The sequence below is a fragment of the Aspergillus tubingensis genome (genome assembly GCF_013340325.1).
Source record: "Aspergillus tubingensis WU-2223L DNA, scaffold_9, whole genome shotgun sequence".
In the NCBI taxonomy this organism is placed as follows: domain Eukaryota; kingdom Fungi; phylum Ascomycota; class Eurotiomycetes; order Eurotiales; family Aspergillaceae; genus Aspergillus; species Aspergillus tubingensis.
Genome location: NW_023336283.1, coordinates 1,439,701 through 1,456,759, shown reverse-complemented (window position 1 = coordinate 1,456,759; position 17,059 = coordinate 1,439,701). Strand labels below are relative to the sequence as shown.

The 17,059-nt window shown below is 49.6% G+C and overlaps 3 protein-coding genes across 3 annotated transcripts; 1 reads left to right on the top strand and 2 right to left on the bottom strand.

The window, feature by feature from the left end:
• Window positions 1–1,826: 1,826 nt before the first annotated feature.
• On the bottom strand, window positions 1,827–3,029 carry AtWU_08557 (C6 zinc finger domain protein; the record flags this gene model as incomplete). The annotated part of the gene is made up of 1 exon (XM_035503665.1): window positions 1,827–3,029. One exon carries the CDS (start codon window positions 3,027–3,029, stop codon window positions 1,827–1,829), a length of 1,203 nt encoding a protein of 400 aa, XP_035359558.1.
• A 2,227-nt stretch (window positions 3,030–5,256) lies between these two features.
• On the top strand, window positions 5,257–13,256 carry AtWU_08556 (KR-domain-containing protein; the record flags this gene model as incomplete). The annotated part of the gene is made up of 8 exons (XM_035503664.1): window positions 5,257–5,454; window positions 5,514–5,658; window positions 5,712–5,980; window positions 6,039–7,185; window positions 7,250–8,421; window positions 8,481–10,118; window positions 10,167–12,320; window positions 12,387–13,256. 8 exons carry the CDS (start codon window positions 5,257–5,259, stop codon window positions 13,254–13,256), a joined length of 7,593 nt encoding a protein of 2,530 aa, XP_035359557.1.
• A 3,274-nt stretch (window positions 13,257–16,530) lies between these two features.
• AtWU_08555 (histone H4) lies at window positions 16,531–16,999 on the bottom strand (the record flags this gene model as incomplete). Its single annotated transcript, XM_035503663.1, has 3 exons — window positions 16,531–16,556; window positions 16,616–16,891; window positions 16,990–16,999. The coding sequence occupies 3 exons, from the start codon at window positions 16,997–16,999 to the stop codon at window positions 16,531–16,533; spliced, it is 312 nt and encodes a 103-aa protein (XP_035359556.1).
• Between the last annotated feature and the right edge of the window lie 60 nt (window positions 17,000–17,059).

Sequence of the window (17,059 nt, the reverse complement as noted above, 5' to 3'; positions counted from 1 at the left end):
GGGCTCCGCTGGTTGTGGCGGTGACCGCAGCGATGATGGGAATATCGGCATACCGACTGTGATTAGACCCTCTAGCTCGATTTCCTAGTCCTCGACTCTGGGCATGACAAGCAACAGAGAAACGCTGTAGACATGTCTTCGCAAATGAATCTTTGTAGGAGATGAGTAAATTTGCTGTAGACTGGATGGAGGAGATCAGGAAGGTGAAGAGGTCAGGTGATTTTTCTGTCTACAGTGAATGCATCCTCTACTAACTATAAATGGCTATAGTAATAGCCTATGCTGCAAAATGTTATCCGGTGCAGACATATACTACTACAAGGTACTAGAAATTAATATCTAGCCCGTCCAGCTGGAGATTGAGGTAATGTGGGAACTCTTGGGCCACATCGATCAGCCAGAGGGCCGTGCCACAAGCTACATCGGCCACCTTCCCAAGCACCGTTGGCGTGGTGGGGATCGAGGGTGGATGCTATAGCCGAAGACTTGGCGCCATAGGAAATGCTGCAAATTCAAGCGGATGACCGACCGGTGATTCTGTTGGAGAGCATAGCCTAGCCCGTCTGCCAGATGAAAGCTGGCTGGCGAGGAAGAGGAGGGCGTGTGGGGTGAGTCGGAGCTAGGCATCGTATGCGGGAAAGAAGGGATAGATTGAAGTTCTGTATATTAAAAATGACTTCAGCCTCACTTTTCTCCCTGATATGGTTCATCTATAAGCATACAACGTTACATCGTGCCTGGATGCCCGACAAATAAAGGCTTAGTATAATTTAGTATACTATTAGCCCGTGTCTAGCCTGTTCTCGCTTACTCCGTAGATATTGCAATCGACCAATCAATTGAATGGGACAGGGTAGACTAAAGCTTCCAAACGATAAGCGAGTGGCTGTAAAGTTAGCTCGTCCTTCCAGCCTTCTCATGCAAGTCCTGTTCCTGGACTGGTCTCATCTCAATAAGCGGCAGGTATTGCAAGGACTGGCTCTTCTGCTGCACCAAGGTCGAGGCCAGGGAACTTGACATTCTCCAGTACTAACATATCACAGGTTATTATTTGTATCCTGCTTTGAGGTTTATTTTTTCTTGCACTACCGGGGGAATTTTGGGTTTTTTCACATAGCTCCAAAACCCACCGGGTCTCCCTACCGGAGGAATGATGCCTGTCTGTGATACCCGCCGGGCAAATTCCCCGGATAATACAGGAGGACCCGGGGTATCTTGTCTTTCTATTGCAGCTGGCTACTCCGTCAACTTCTGAGGTATGACAAATGTAAGCAAAAAATGGAAATAGAAACTCAGGCACTCGACAACGGTCTCCGTTTCTCGTACACTTGTTTTTTCCTCCTGCCTCAGCCTGTACATTTCCATTGACTTCGGTATGTTTGAAAGGCCAGCAGTCCGAGATTATTTTCGTTGAGATAGTAGACAATTGAAACCACAATAAGAGGCTTAAAGTTGCTAGACCGGTAGCTCTGTCCTACATTCATTCGCGTGAGCACTGTGGTCATGAGCAGGCTTTGTTCAGCTCGTTAAGTCTGTCTGAGAGGCCTAATCGCCGTGGCGACCGGTAGATTCATTCAAGCCGAAGAAACCGGCTCGTAGTAGTAGAAGCATGGCACAACATTAGCCTTGTCGATTTGGATTGGTGGCTGCACTGCCGTGATCAGGTAACAAGGAAAAGTGATCAGTGGAATGAGCTAGTGAGAGAAAGGCCGCCACCGCGCAAAATATTCAAGGATAAGCTACATCCCCATGGATATCATTCACCTCAAAGAACATCCATCACTCAAGACGTGCGTGTAGTATTGTGCTCTATTGTTGGGCACCATCTATACTTCAATTGCTCCCTTTGTTCGCTCTGATAGTTCTGCCAGCACGCTGCGAATGCCCTTGACGGTCTTTTCCGCTTGACACATTATGGTCCGCACGAGGAAGGACATTTCACCCGTGCTCTGGTGCAAGATTCCCTCCCCCTGGAGCATCCGCCCGCTCACACAAAGGTCGGCTGGAAGGCCAAGAAGAGCCTCGGTCTCTCCAAGATGATGAACACAGATCTGCAGGACGAACTTGAGCTGGAAGCGGTAATAAGACGACAGTGAAACGCCGCCAATGTGCAGCATTGGGAAAAGAACGAAAATATCAGAAGGTGAGAATTCATGAGATGGGCAGTCGCTAAGCTTCATCAGGGCGAAATTCATCTCTTGGTAAAGGGCGTAATGAAGCTGCGTCAAACGAATGTACGCTGACAGGACCTGCAAGATCATGGCTGTGTCTGACAATATGGGGTCCAGACCATCAAGCGCTTCTAGCATCGATCTGGCTTCACTAAGAACGCGATGTAATTCAACGGAGCTCTCAATCACATTGGCTGCTAGCTGTTCCAGCCGTGGCATGGGGTTATTTGCCGTGTCCGAGTCTATGGAGGAGAGCGATTTGATTTGGCTCGCAAGCTTTACGCTGAGTGCGCAGAGCTGCTGGATGACACTCCCTGCAATGGGAGGAACAATGAGCTCGCATTCTATGGGTTTGGTGCCTGTGCCTGGCTGGCTGCATTCCGTAACCAATAAAGGGCTGTCTCTAATGACTGGTTGATCCGTTATGGAATCTACTTGTTGGCGATTGCTGTCCGTTGGCAGCGGATGGGAGGCGCCTTCAACATACGTCCTGGATGTATCCCCGTCATCCCAAGTTCCAAGCCCGGGTATCGTGGGCAATGAATTACTGAAAAGCGGTATCAGCGTCTCTGAATCGTCTGTAACCGCATCGAGAAGCATGGCCTCGAAGCTTGGCTGGGCGTCATCTGTGCCTTCCAAGGTGCCATCATTCTCCTGGAGATCTCTAGAGCCGCCAAGGGAGTCTGAATACGGCCGGCGATGTTGATGTTGGTGCCTTTTCTGTTGCTGTTGCCGTCGCCTTCTTTGTTGTTGCTGGTTCTGTTGTTCGCCCCGATTACTGCTCGCGAGTCTCCAGCCGCCCGACGTATCTTTCATGCCCTGGTGTCGTGTTGGTGGTCTTCCTGCTTTTCGGGCCATGCTGAACACACACAGCGCGCCAGCTGCCAGGCACCGGTGACACGATAATTTGGTGGGTTCCCGAATGCACCGCATTTTCTGGCCATGGCACCGGTCGCATGCAGCCCGTTTCACAGCACTCATGCTGGGAAAAGTGGAGTAAATCGCAAATTATGTCGGGCGGTCGGGCGAACTGGACAATTAAATTGGGTTCACGTCATATCAGGGAGGGGAATTAACATGTTAAGCGCAGTGTGAGATATACGAGTCCACAAAATGGATTGTGTATGCGTCGTGGTCGTCGTGGTGGGGGCGGGCAGATCTCTATAGTTTGAAAATATAATGGGTGAGGAAGTTTTGGGATACTCTTCTTTTCAGGTCAGGGAGCAAGAATCGGTCTATAAAGATGGCAAGCTGTGCAGGAACTGTATTATCTGTAGCTTCGTGGTTGTTCAGTCGCTTAGCAAACTTCCCTAGAAAAGACGGCGCAAAGACGAGTACAACAGAAGAGACCACTCATAGCACAACGCGCATTTGCTTGTGGATGTAAACCAGGCTCAGAGTATGGGCTCACTAACCTATTACACGAGCCGGCAGAAGAAAGTATAGACCTGGTAGATCCATACAAGTAAATGACTGCCAAAGCTTCGAAAGTGGCTGAGGTCAAAGCTAATAAGTACCTACAGTAAGCCCGTCAGCCAAATAAGAACCCTGAAGATGGGGGAATGGAGGGGGTGGGAAGCAGTCACCATCAGAATTCGCGCCTATTTCTCGAGTCTCCGAATGATTGTAAGCGCCAATCTACTAAGTAGATAGCTCCGTTCCCTATGTTAGAGACTTAGCTTAATTAGTGTGTTATGCACGCTTGACTGCAGGTCCCTCGACTCCAACAGGTCAAGCTGAGCTTGTTTGGGTCTTAGTATCTGCGGTGTCCTACTTCCCTTGCTGCCCAGCTGAGCCACGGAATGAAGGATGGTATGTCGTAGATAAATAACTCCAAAAGTGGTCAACCATTCCAGAAAAGATTCTTGCATTATCCGATGTGTAATCCTGTCGTCACCCAACGCTATGGCCATCTTTGTTATCTTACTCTTGGTGAGAGGGGGGAAGGAAGGACGAAGGAAGAAGGACGATGGAAGTGACAAGTTAGTACTTCAGGGCCTTCCCAATGGGGGTACTAAATGGGGTAAGGCAAGGCGTTGTTTGTTATAGTGACACAACAGATTGTCTGCTTGGTAACCGCAAGAGTAAATAGTTCAATCGGTGCCGTATGCGTTGCAGTTGCTCAATAGTGAAGAAAAACATTTCTGCATGTGCTGATTGGCCCACATCACCTGACTTCTGCGGCTTTACAAGCTCTTTGTCGTCTTCCTCCTGGACTTCCTACTTCTAGAACCAACTTTATGTGTTTTGATCCGATCAGAAATTCACACTGACCCTTTGGCATCTCAGAAGAAGTTTTTTTCTGGATGCTGCCTAGAACACAGTTCTGTTTATTTTGAAGAGGCATTCGAAATCCGTGTGAAATGAAAATTCCCGAAATCGGCTGGCTGCTCCCTTGCAGCAGCAGTCGGGTTGCTTGGGCATAGCGCCTCAGGCTCTCGAAACCCGTATGCTATGGCTGCAGTGCTCTTAGCATGGGAACGGAATGGAGACAGCAAACACAGCGTAGATATAGCTGTGAGGGGACTGTGGCATTCTTCTAGTGTGAAATTTACCAATATGGAAGCAGTCCCTTGGGGAGTATCAGCGATACCCTCGAGCCTCGATCCCATTATCCGAGACCCGACTAATCCACCCTTTATTAGATCTTCAGGCATACAAGACATATCCCTCACCGATCTTCCTCTTGTCTGTCTGGCCTTCTTATGCCTTACCAGCCCTGTCGGTCAAGGCTTGTAACGCTCAAGTAGCAAGGCGTTACGGCATCAGGACATAGACTGACCCTAATAAACGCATTGTTGTCAACACCTTATAGGTGTAGAAACCGGAAAGCAAAATATGCGCTGAAAGCAAAGGTGCTCAGGATGTGGATGCCGGCATCTACTATAATATTTCCAGATCCGGGGGTTTTACTGTAGCCGCCTCAAACTCGCCGGCCTACTCCCCGAACATTCCTGTCAAAGGGACCATCCGATAGCACTTGAGCTTATTTGATCGAATTCCTCTGTGAACTGTTTTCATCGCGCTTGTTCTTCCATGACAGTACTCATCAGGCATTGAGGTGGAGGAGTCGAAAGGACACCCAATGCAGAGCTCCAATTTCGAGCCAATTGCCGTCATCGGGTTTGGCCTTAAGCTCCCTCAACAAGCATCGACTTCAGCAGGCTTTTGGGATCTTCTCATCCAAGGCCGTTCGGCACGTACAGAAACTCCTACTGATCGGTTCAATGCCGAGGCTTTCTATAAGGCAACGGCTGCTGGTGACAGACAAAGAGTGGGCACAGTATGTTGAAAGATAAACTTGTGGTATGAAAGTTGAGCAGGAGATAATTATAGATACAGATAAAAACTAGACATGGGCATTACATTGCCGAATCCTTGGACCGCTTCGATGCTCCCTTTTTCTCCATATCTCCCCATGAAGCAGAATGCATGGATCCACAGCAGCGATGGCTCCTCGAAGTGGCATATCATGCACTGGAGAATGGTACGCATTCGTATGCTCCTCAACATAGGCAGGCTGCTAACGACAAACAACAGCAGGCCTTAGCATTGAAGAAGTAGATGGGTCGAATACATCAGCATTCGTAGGCAGCTTCATGAACGATTTCGAAACGATGCTGCACAAGGATTTGGACATGCCGAGCACCTACCATGCTACAGGAAAGGCTAGTGCTATCCTTGCCAATCGGATCAGCTGGTTTTACAACCTCAAGGGCCCCAGTGTCGCAATCAACACAGCTTGTTCCAGCAGTCTGGTTGCCCTACATCTGGCGTGTGAGAGCCTCCGTACCGGAGAAACAAGCATGGTAGGTTTCATGATGGGTAATCATATCCGAGCATCTGTCTTATCAGCTTTCTCCCTAGGGTCTTGTCTGCGGCAGCAATCTCCTTTTTACCCCAGAGAACACGGCCGGATTATCCAACCTCAACTTCCTCTCACCGGATGGTATATGCTACGCATTCGATGAACGAGCAAATGGTTACGCTCGTGGGGAAGGCATTGCATGTCTTGTAATCAAGCCGCTCTCTGCCGCTCTAAGCAACCAAGATCCCATTCGGGCCCTTATTCGAGGAACCGGTGTGAACTCGGATGGTCGGACTCCCGGAATCTCACAACCAAGTCCCCGCGCTCAGATTGATTTAATCCGAGGTACTTATGCTCGCTTTGGCCTCGCGCTCGATCAAACTCGTTATTTTGAGGCGCACGGGACCGGCACTCAAGTGGGGGACCCCATTGAGGCAGAAGCCATTGCGACGGTGTTTCGTTCAGGACAACATGACAGACGACCCATCTATGTAGGTGCACTGAAATCCAATGTTGGCCACCTTGAGGGTGCCAGCGGACTAGCAGCGGTGATCAAGGCTATCTTGGTGCTAGAGCGTGGCGTCATTCCCCCTAATATCTGGCATGAGAGACGGAACCCGGCAATCAAGGAAGAATGGGGGTTGCATTTCCCTACAACCTCAATTCCGTGGCCCGAAAATGAGCTTAGGCGTGTTTCGGTTAACTCTTTTGGATTTGGTGGGACCAATGCCCATGCAGTTATTGATGGCGCTCAGTCTGTTGTCCGGAATAAAGGACCGGGGCATCTGCACATAAATGGCAATGCTTTCCCATCCCAGGAAGCTACAAAGCTACTGGTCTGGTCAGCAGCCGATGAGAAGACTGCCTCACGGATTGCTCAGGGTTATAAGGATTTTCTTTCAGAACACACTGAAAGCAGATCGCCAGCGTACCTAGAGGCCCTTGCATTCACCTTATCGCGGCGTCGCTCTCAATTCCCCTGGAGAACTTTCTGTGTCAGCGACCCTAGCCAGGGGCTCGGCAACCTAAGCGTTCCCCCGGCCGTGCAGGTCAACTCAAAGCTTCAGGTATGTTTTGTGTTTACCGGACAAGGAGCTCATTGGGTGGGCATGGGGAAGGAGCTCCTCGACTACGACGTCTTCAGGCGCAGTCTAGAGGAGTCAGACACACTCCTCCACAATGTTGGATGCCAATTTTCAGTTCTTGGTGGGTAAAGCAATGCATCATTCTAGTCATTTGACAGAACAATTCTAATATTCACTATATCCAGAAACACTGTACAGTGATAAGGGCACCGAACTGAATCAACCAGAGTTCTGCCAGCCGATTTGCACAGCTCTACAGGTTGCCCTCGTCGAACTTCTAGCGAACTGGAACGTCCATCCATTTGCTGTGGTTGGTCATTCGTCCGGAGAGGTTTCCGCTGCATACTGTGCCGGAATCATCACTAAAAGCCACGCTCTTGAGCTGGCCTTCTTCCGAGGCTTAGCTGTCTCGGCAACATCGCGAATGGGTTCTCCAGATGGCGGCATGCTGGCGACACGGCTCTCATCAGATAAATGCTCAAAGCTGCTTGCAGACCTTGCAAATAGTCAGAACCCCGAAACACGCAACATAGGTATCGCGTGCTACAACAGCCCCCAGAACTTGACCTTATCCGGAGATACGAATCAAATCGAAAGACTGGCACTCACGTTGGAAACAGAAGGAATCATAAGCAAAAGGTTGAACGTTAGCATCGCGTACCACAATGCAAAGCATATGGAACCTGCAGCAAGCTTATATCAGGCTCTTATCAAGAAGTTACACTCGAGCGAGCCCGGAGGGAGGGCGAATCTAGCACCCAGTTGCTACATGTTTTCCAGTGTTCGCGATATTTTCTTTGCACCAGACTCGGATGCATCTGAAGTTTCGAAGCCAGACTATTGGCTTGACAATCTTGTCTGCCCAGTACGATTTACACAAGCCATGCAGAAGTTAGCATCGCTACTCGAAAATAAGGTTGGAATTGCGAATATCCATTTCATCGAAGTCGGACCACATTCTACACTCAAATCAGCAATCAAGGAGACCCTGGCCCTAGAAGCCAAGGACTGGAGCGTGGAAAGGTCGTACAGTCATATGTTATCTCGCCAGCAATCAGCAGTATCCACCGCGTTGACGGTTGCAGGAAGACTGTATAGTCTTGGCCTTCCAGTCGATTTGAGTGCAGTGAATAATCAGAACTCGAATAGCAATCGGGTACTCTTCGATCTTCCGTCATATACATTCGATCATTCCAAGCGATACTGGATGGAAAGTCGCATCAGCAAGGACTATCGGTTTAGGAAATACCCCCACCATGATTTCCTCGGCAAGTCAGCATCGGATTGGAACCCTCTGGAACCACAATGGAACAACAGAATTCTTCTCCAAGAACAGCCATGGATCAGAGATCACCAGGTGAGTTAGCTTCACGTGGCTTGCTTTAAGCTTTTCATCCTTCTAACCAGTCGGCACAGGTTTCTGGGGCTTGCGTCTATCCTGCAGCTGGAATGCTTGCTATGGCTATTGAAGCTACACGACAGGTTGTACATGTCCCCCACCACCAGCCGAAAGGCTATCAGTTCAGAGATGTTGTATTTAGCAGAAGTGTTGTGGTCCCAGACTCAAGGCTGGGAGTTGAGGTCCAGTTCCGCCTGCGAAAGGTTGAGCAGCTGAGCATGGACCTTGCCCCTTGCTATGACTTCCGGCTCTACATGCACGACCACGGGCAATGGACTCAATGTTGTCGAGGCTATATTACGGTTGAGCACCATACTAGCCTTTACGACTTTGACCTCGATCGCAGTGTGGCGGACGAATATGTGAAACGACTGAGTGCAAGCCTCTCGCCAACTGAACACCAGAGATTCTATGCACGCTTGCGTGACTCGGGGCTTAGCTATGGTCCAATATTTCAAATGGATCGCGACATCATGCACGGTGCTGAGAATGAAGGTGTCGGGACGATTGATTTGCAAAGGTGGACCGACATCATCGAAGAGAACGACCAATCGCCCTGCTTCATCCACCCTGCAGCACTCGATTGTATCATTCAGGTGGCCTTACTTGGGATCACGCGTGGGGGACAAGTTGAAATCCCAACCATCGTACCGACAGCGGTCAATCATCTGTGGATATCGGCAGATATAACACGGCAAATGGTTGCTGTGTCCGCAAAATCTGTTCGGAGCAGTGCGCGACGCTATGATGTGGATTACATCTCAGTTGGGGCTGAGAACGAGAGACCTCTTCTCATAGGCGATCTAACACTCACATCCATTGAAAAGACTGCTAACCCAGCTGTAAATGAGACTAAGGAAAGCACCGTCTCCATGTACCGTGTCGACTGGAAGCCCGATGTCAATCTTCTTGGCCCCCAAACTGGGTTATTTACCGCCCAGCCATTGCAGCTATCCCAAAGTGAGTCAGAAAGGATCAGGCTCACTGAATATGCCTGCTTCCTTGCCATGTCTGAAGTTTTGTGCGCAGTCGATGGTGGCGTGTCAGTTCATTCCCAGAGCCCTAAACATCTACAGAAGTACTTGGCTTGGATGCGACATCAGGCCGGGCTTATAAGAGCGTCCCTTGATTGGAAAGATTGGATCTTTACACAACCAGCAGGTAGTGGGTTCCAGGAACAGCTGTGGCAGAAAGTATCATCGTTCGGACCCGAGGGCAGGCTTATTGTCAAGTTGTGTCGGCAAATACTGCCCATCATCCGGGGTGAGATTGATGCGCTGCAGATTCTCTTTGCCGACGATATGTTGGCAGACTACTACCGTCAGGAGAACCCTCCTCCTGAGGTCGTGAAAGGAGTCCAGGAGTATGTTGACTGCATGGCGCATGCCAATCCTAACATGCGGGTTCTGGAAATTGGGGGAGGTACAGGTGGTATGACACGGTATATCCTGGATATCATTGGCAGCCATGATGGCAGTGTTGCGGAGCGTTTTACACAGTATGTGTTCACAGACATCTCTCCTGCCTTCTTTAAGGACGCCAGAGAGAAATTTGGCAGAGGGGAAAGGATCATGATGAAGACCCTCGATATTGAGAAGATGCCTGTAGATCAAGGCTTTGAAAAAGAGGCCTTTGATCTCGTCATTGCCAGCAATGTAAGTTCGCACTCTGCATACCGGTGGATTCAGAGCTGAACAGCCTAGGTTTTACATGCCACCAAGGACTTGGAATTGACTCTGGGGAACACCAGACAGCTTTTGAAGCCTGGAGGGAAACTTATACTCATTGAGGGCACTAGTCCTAACCTACTAAGGACCTCTTTCATCTTCGGCTGCTTGCCGGGGTGGTGGCTATCAACCGAGTCGTATCGCGAGTGGGGACCACTGGTCCCTGTGGACCGGTGGAATAAGCTGCTCCAGGATAGCCAATTCACCGGAGCGGAATTCCTTATAGATGGCCCAGACAGGGAAAACTCATTGAGTAGTGCGGTGATCTCAACTGCGCGCCCTCTTGTTCGATCTAACAGCGACATGATGCCAACATCGTCAGACATTCTCATTCTGAGAAAAGAGAGCTCAGGTTTGCAGCAGTCCTTAGCCACCTCGATATGCGAATTGATTAAAGATTTGGACCTGTCTGTCAGCATCCATGATGCTTCTGAACTACATGAGGTTCCCAGTGGAGCTACAGTGGTCTTCTTGCAGACCATTGACGATTTCGTCTTCCACGAGCTTGACGGGAAAGGGTACCAGAATTTAAAGACTACTGTAGCAATGGCCAATAAGCTGCTTTGGGTGACACGGAGACACGACAGCCCAAAGCCAGGTTCGTTGAAGCAGGAAGCTGTGCTTGGCCTTGCACGCTCCCTTATGTCAGAGAACGAGGGCCTCAATATAGTGAACCTAGGACTGGAAGATATCGAGGCTACTTCTCGCGCAGCACAGCATATCCGGGCAGTGTTGCAATACTATTTCTGTGCTGACACCTCCTTACTGAGCATGAATGGCGAGGAGATCCTTGAGATCGATGGCCGCTTATGCTTAAGTCGTGTCTTGCCGGCAGAGATTATAGCGAAGGAGATCTGGAGTATGCAGAAATCCAAGGCCCATATGGATAACGATGTGCGCAGCCTTGGGAACAATGAAATTGAAATCCAGATACACGCAGCTACGATTACACCAAACATTACCACTGGCCAACCTTCTTTGGGCCAGGAGATAAACGGCACCATCACCCAGATCGGGTCAGACGTGCAAGGCACCTTTCAGGTTGGCGATCCCGTTGCTGCTATCGTACCGCATTCTGGCACGGCATCAATCAAAGATCGGATTCAGTGCCCGGTTGGTCTCGCTCATAAGATCCCCGACGAATCATACAGAAAGGGAGAGATTGTTTTGCCACTCGATTTTCTGATTGCATACGACTCGCTGCACAATTGTGCGCGGCTACAGGCAGGGGATTCGATTATCATCCATGACGGCGGTAGTTCACTCAGTCAGGCCGCGATTCAACTCGCTCAGTTCCTGGGTGCAGAGGTTTTTGTGACTTTCAATACTAAGGATGAGGAAGCTATAGCGGATATGTACTCTATCCCCGCTTCGCACAGATTTCCACATCAAGGACATATGCTGATGATGGGAATCAAACGCCTAACCCACGGTCGAGGCGCGGATGTCATGTTCACTCCATTTATTGCGAAGAAATCGGATCAAGCAGCGTGGGACTGCATGACAGAATATGGCCGAGTTATTGAGCTGGTCGACACGAATGCATCTACTTCCCTCAGAGCTATGCCTCCCCGGCCTCGACTCTTCAAACAAAGCGTCATGTTCGCCCGGCTGGATATTCCGACGCTTCTTCAAGACACAGAGAAAATTGCAACTATCTTGCCTCAGGTCATGCGTCTGATAGAGCATAAATCAGTGGTTGCCGTACAGCCTCTCAGAGTACTCGCCTTCTCTGAGCTTGAGAAATCCGGTGGTGTGAAGGCTGTTGAGCAATCTCAGTCAGCCAAGACGTGTATTTCCTTCGACTTGAACGATCTTACCGCATCTAAGCCGCAACTATTCGACTCGACATCGACATACCTCATTGCCGGGGGCTTGGGTGGTCTTGGGAGAAGCATAGCCAAATGGATGATCTCTAATGGGGTCCGATATCTCGTTCTCCTTAGTCGGCAAGGTACAGAAAGCCCTGGAGCAGATTCCTTCCTTAACGAATGCGCGACCATGAGCGTGACAACTTTCGCGCCCAAGTGCGATATAAGTGATGAAGTGGCAGTCAGTGAAGTTATCCAGGAAGTACAGCGGCGGATGCCTCCCATCAAAGGATGCATCCAGGCATCTATGGTCCTCAAGGTAATCTATCACATAAAAAAAAATGCTCCAAGCAAAAATCACAAGCTAACATGTCTGTTGTTGCAGTCTGCCATGTTCGCGAATATGACCCTCGACCAGTGGAACGAAGCACTACGCTCAAAGGTGCAAGGCTCGAATAATCTCGATCGCCACCTTCCAACCCAGCTGGACTTCTTCATCTTCTTATCGTCCGTGTGCGGTATAATCGGCGCCAGCGGTCAATCCAATTACGCCTTTGGCTGCGCCTACCAAGATGCACTGGCCCGGTCTAAAGTTGCGATGAGACAGAAGGCTGTTTCAATTGACCTCGGGATTGTCGAAGGGGTTGGATACACGGCCAAGCATCAGGGCGTGGGTTCCTTCATGCGCTCACTGGGCTTACAGCCCATTTCTGAAGAATATCTCCTTTCCATACTAGAATACTACTGCGACTCCAGGCGTGAAATTCTTCATCCCAGCGACGCCCAAATAGTCGTTGGCATCATGAACCAAGACGAGGGGCAGCGAAGTGGACTTGTGCGCTCGCGATTTTACTCGCGGCCGTTGTGGAATCATTTGCAGCGACGCATGAACCCAACGCTTGGCAGGAGCAAGGTCGTTGCTGCTCAACGATCGAATGAGAAGGACCCCTCATCGCTGAAACTCCCGACTGCCGCGATCGATGATACGCTTTCGTCTACTGTGGCAGATGGCGGTCCAGACGCGGTCAGTCGGGCGATCTGCGAGAGGGTCTCGGATGTGCTTGCTATCGACGCTGATGATATTGATCCAGCGAAGCCGTTGCATATGTATGGGGTGGACTCATTGGTTGCGATGGAATTGCGGAGTTGGTTTAAGGAAGCACTCCAGAAGGATGTGGCTGTGTTTGATATCTTGAGTAATCGGCCGATAGAAGTGTTGGCTCAGGAGGTCGTGGGTGTGGCTGCGGCTGCATGAGGTGGGTTACAACTGTTCTAGGAGTCCGTGACATTTTCTCTCCGGTTGCGGTGCTTCTGCCTCATACATGCACTCCTTTGGCTAAGGTAACCTGAGGTGATGTGCAAGGTACCCTGTGGTGATAGTCCGCTTATTGCGTCATGATGAGCGCTGTCTTGCGTACGCCCGTCAAGTGAGCTTCTAAGAAACCTGTCTTTGGCATGTAGGAGTGGTTGATCAGCATTACTCGGTAGCATAGATCTTGACTTCAGGTTTCGAATATCAGTCATGCCATGTGGTCATGATCATAGAACATACACACGGTCGTGGGTTCATTGGCGGGACCAGAAACCGGCTATAGAACGAGCTATGGGCAATGCATCAGGGCAGGATACTCCATCATTATCTCCAGGATGTTAATTATACAGGGACGGACCGGTGACGTAGAAATTGATAATTCCTGTTTGTTCCATGCTTTCACGCTGATATCACCAACGGTCAAGAAACCAACCACATGGTCTGATCCGGTCATTGAAATTGTGATCCCATTTGCAGGTTATTATGTGGATATCAGTCAACTGTTCGTAGGATCCGGAAGCCCTGGGTCGATCTTTAGGTGTGGAGGTTCCCTTCTCGACTTTTCCCAGTGTTGATATCCACACGCGTTACGTTCTTGAGCGGTCCCACGCTCTTTCCAAGGCATTGGGGGTGGACGAGACAACTTGCATACCCTTCGCGACACTGGGTCACCTGTGAACCCTATGCTTCGCTGGATCTAACCAGAGGCTGCGAGTAGTCGTGTGGCCAATCTGCATTATTTCCGTAGGGTCTTTTACCAGTCCACCCGCAGTTCCTCTGACACCTGCCAAGCACCGTCCCCATAATCCGTTGTATATGGTTTCATCCATTGTACGCCTGCTTCTCGCGGCTATGGTTTCCGTGGTGTCGTAGGTAGAGTGGCCTTTGGGTGTCTTCGGATCTGGGTGATGGCGATCGAGTAGGGATGCGGGTTACGTATCCAGCTATCTTGCTCGTCGGAGGCAAGGCAACAGGGGCCTGGAACGCAGTAGCACTATGCGCATTAACCGTGCCTTATGTCTCTGCTTGCCCTTGGAGTGTATGCCGGCCTGTGGCCAGTCCCTCGACGTAACTGCTGCTCGTAAGGCAGTGAGCCCACTGCCGGTTAGCTGTGAGAGTGCTGCCAATATATGGCTTGCTCCGGGCCATGACACCAGGAAGTAGCATCGACGATGGATTTGCATTAAGTTCGCATAAGTGTGGAGGGGGTTTGGTTCTCAAGCCTCATATCTATCCTACCGTTGTCTTGCTACCACGCGTGGTGCTGGTCTCTGATGGGTTCAAGGCCTGTAGGGTCATGGGCCAGTTGTCTTTGGTTTGAGCACCTTGTATTCAACCATTCTCTTGGGGATGCCAGCAAGGCGGCGAGGTGCGTAGCAGTATGTCTGTCTGTGGCAGTTACCCCGCAGGTAAGCATTTGCAGCTACTGCATTCCGTTCTCTATAGCATGGGAGCTATGTCCGTTTGAGTATTCGTATTGTCTGGAGAAAATCCATCTTCTGCCTGGATTTCCTTGCTCCGTAGCATATCACACGGCGGCATATCCATCGCGTAATGATCATAAAATGAAATCCAACGCGAACAGACGTGTCGTGACGCGCTGCTGTCCCCGTGACCGTGGTTCCTGTTCAGGTAAGCGGGTGTTGTTGGCCTGGGGCAGCAGCTGGATAGATGGTTGGATACGAGTGACATAAAAGTGGCCGATCATGAGCAACAATGCGCGTCTTGTTTCTGATCTGCTGTTTATAACGGTTCTTTATATGTTGAAGAGCAGTATTTTAATAATTAAATGTCATAATAATGTCTGTTGGTTGCGACATCAACGATCTCAAATGGCCATCAACCGGAGTTCGTAGTATGAAGAGCTGCGGGTTTGAGTTGAACCCCCCTGTCGGTCGGGTCGGGGCGGGTTGGTCCCCGGGCTCGGGGTGTTTCGGTGTTTTTCGGGGGTTCAACCCGGAGCTGGGTTCAACTTGTGAGGAAGCTCGATATACTGTATGTAGGTATTAGATCAGAGGGTTTGATCAAGGTGCTGGACTTGATACTGTGATTTTTCTTGTTGTATACTAAGATCACCTTATATTTACTACTGTAACATGTCTATTGGTGCTAATCTTCGTACGAATCTATCACTAAATGCCGTACATGGTCTTAATTCGCTGGTATCATGCCGGCAATGTCGATTGTCATTGATTGATCCTGTGTGATGCCAGTGTGATCCTGTTATTGATCCGGTGGGTGTTACATGGCTTTGTCATCTATTTCGTATGGCTCGTCATGTAGTTTGTGGTGTTGGTGTGACTACTATACGTGGTGTTGATGGATTGATATTGGTGAACTATGGTGTTGGTTATATATATTGGTAGGGTAGATTTATGTATCCGAGATGTGATAACCCTATAGATCACAACTACCCAGCAACAACACCACAACTACATCATCTATAGCAGATAATAAACATACAAACAAAATGTAAGCGCATTTGTAAGACCTAGACACACTAGAACGCCAGTTATTGCCATCAAATCGCTGGTCCAGTCGTGGTGATGACCATGAAGACGAGAATGATGATACAATGCCTCAGGCATCAAGCAGCAGCGGAACCACCGGAGAACGCGTAGCGCGTCGCCCACCATACACAACAAGTGAATTGCACAAGTTAACATGGGATTGATTGAAGTGCTGTAGACTATAGGATGGAAACTACAATTCCTACTACCATTGATGCTCTCGTATGATAGACATCGTATGAAATGCCCAATTTCCCCAACACAACAGCCTTGCTCGGGTACGAACGACACGCGAGCCTCAACATACACAAGATACGATGCTCATACCACGAGGAAGCTACAAATACACAATGGAAAGATGTGATCATTTTCGACCGTTTGTATTCATATCGGATCGCGTCAAGGTCGCACGATCCTCTTTAGCCTATGGCACCAGCCGAAGCGTAAAAGGCCGCTATGATACAGAAATTCAACCACGACCACCAGCAGACCAGTAGTGGACGCGTGTAATAGTAAATAAAATACGACAAAGCAAACCCAGACCCATGATACTTGTAATAAAAAGATCAAGAACACCCCAACGTCCCAGTCATACCATGAACCAACCCGAAAAAGCAACCCGTCGCGTCACTGCTGCGGAAGGACAACTGACGCGCCGACCGCGCAGGATGGCTAAAAAGAAACAAGCAGGAAAATAGAAAAGGCGTTTAACCACCGAAACCGTAGAGGGTACCTGAAGGAATGTATGTTAGACGCGTTGGACATAACCAAGCCAGAACAGATAGTACTTACGGCCCTGTCTCTTAAGAGCGTAGACGACGTCAAGGGAGGTGACGGTCTTGCGCTTGGCGTGCTCAGTGTAGGTGACGGCGTCACGGATGACACCCTCAAGGAAGGTCTTGAGGACACCACGGGTCTCCTCGTAGATCATGGCAGAGATACGCTTGACACCACCACGACGAGCGAGACGACGGATAGCGGGCTTGGTGATACCCTGGATGTTGTCACGCAAGATCTTGCGGTGACGCTTGGCGCCACCCTTGCCGAGACCCTTTCCACCCTTTCCACCTGTAGAGACGCGTCAAGTCAGTCACTGTTGGTTGCGGAATAGACAATGGACGATCTATCGAGATAGATAGATAGACCATGAGAAGTGATGAACTTACGGCCAGTCATTGTGAAGGTTGTCTAAAAAGTAAACGGAAATAAAGTTGAATTAGAGTTGAGGGTGAAGAT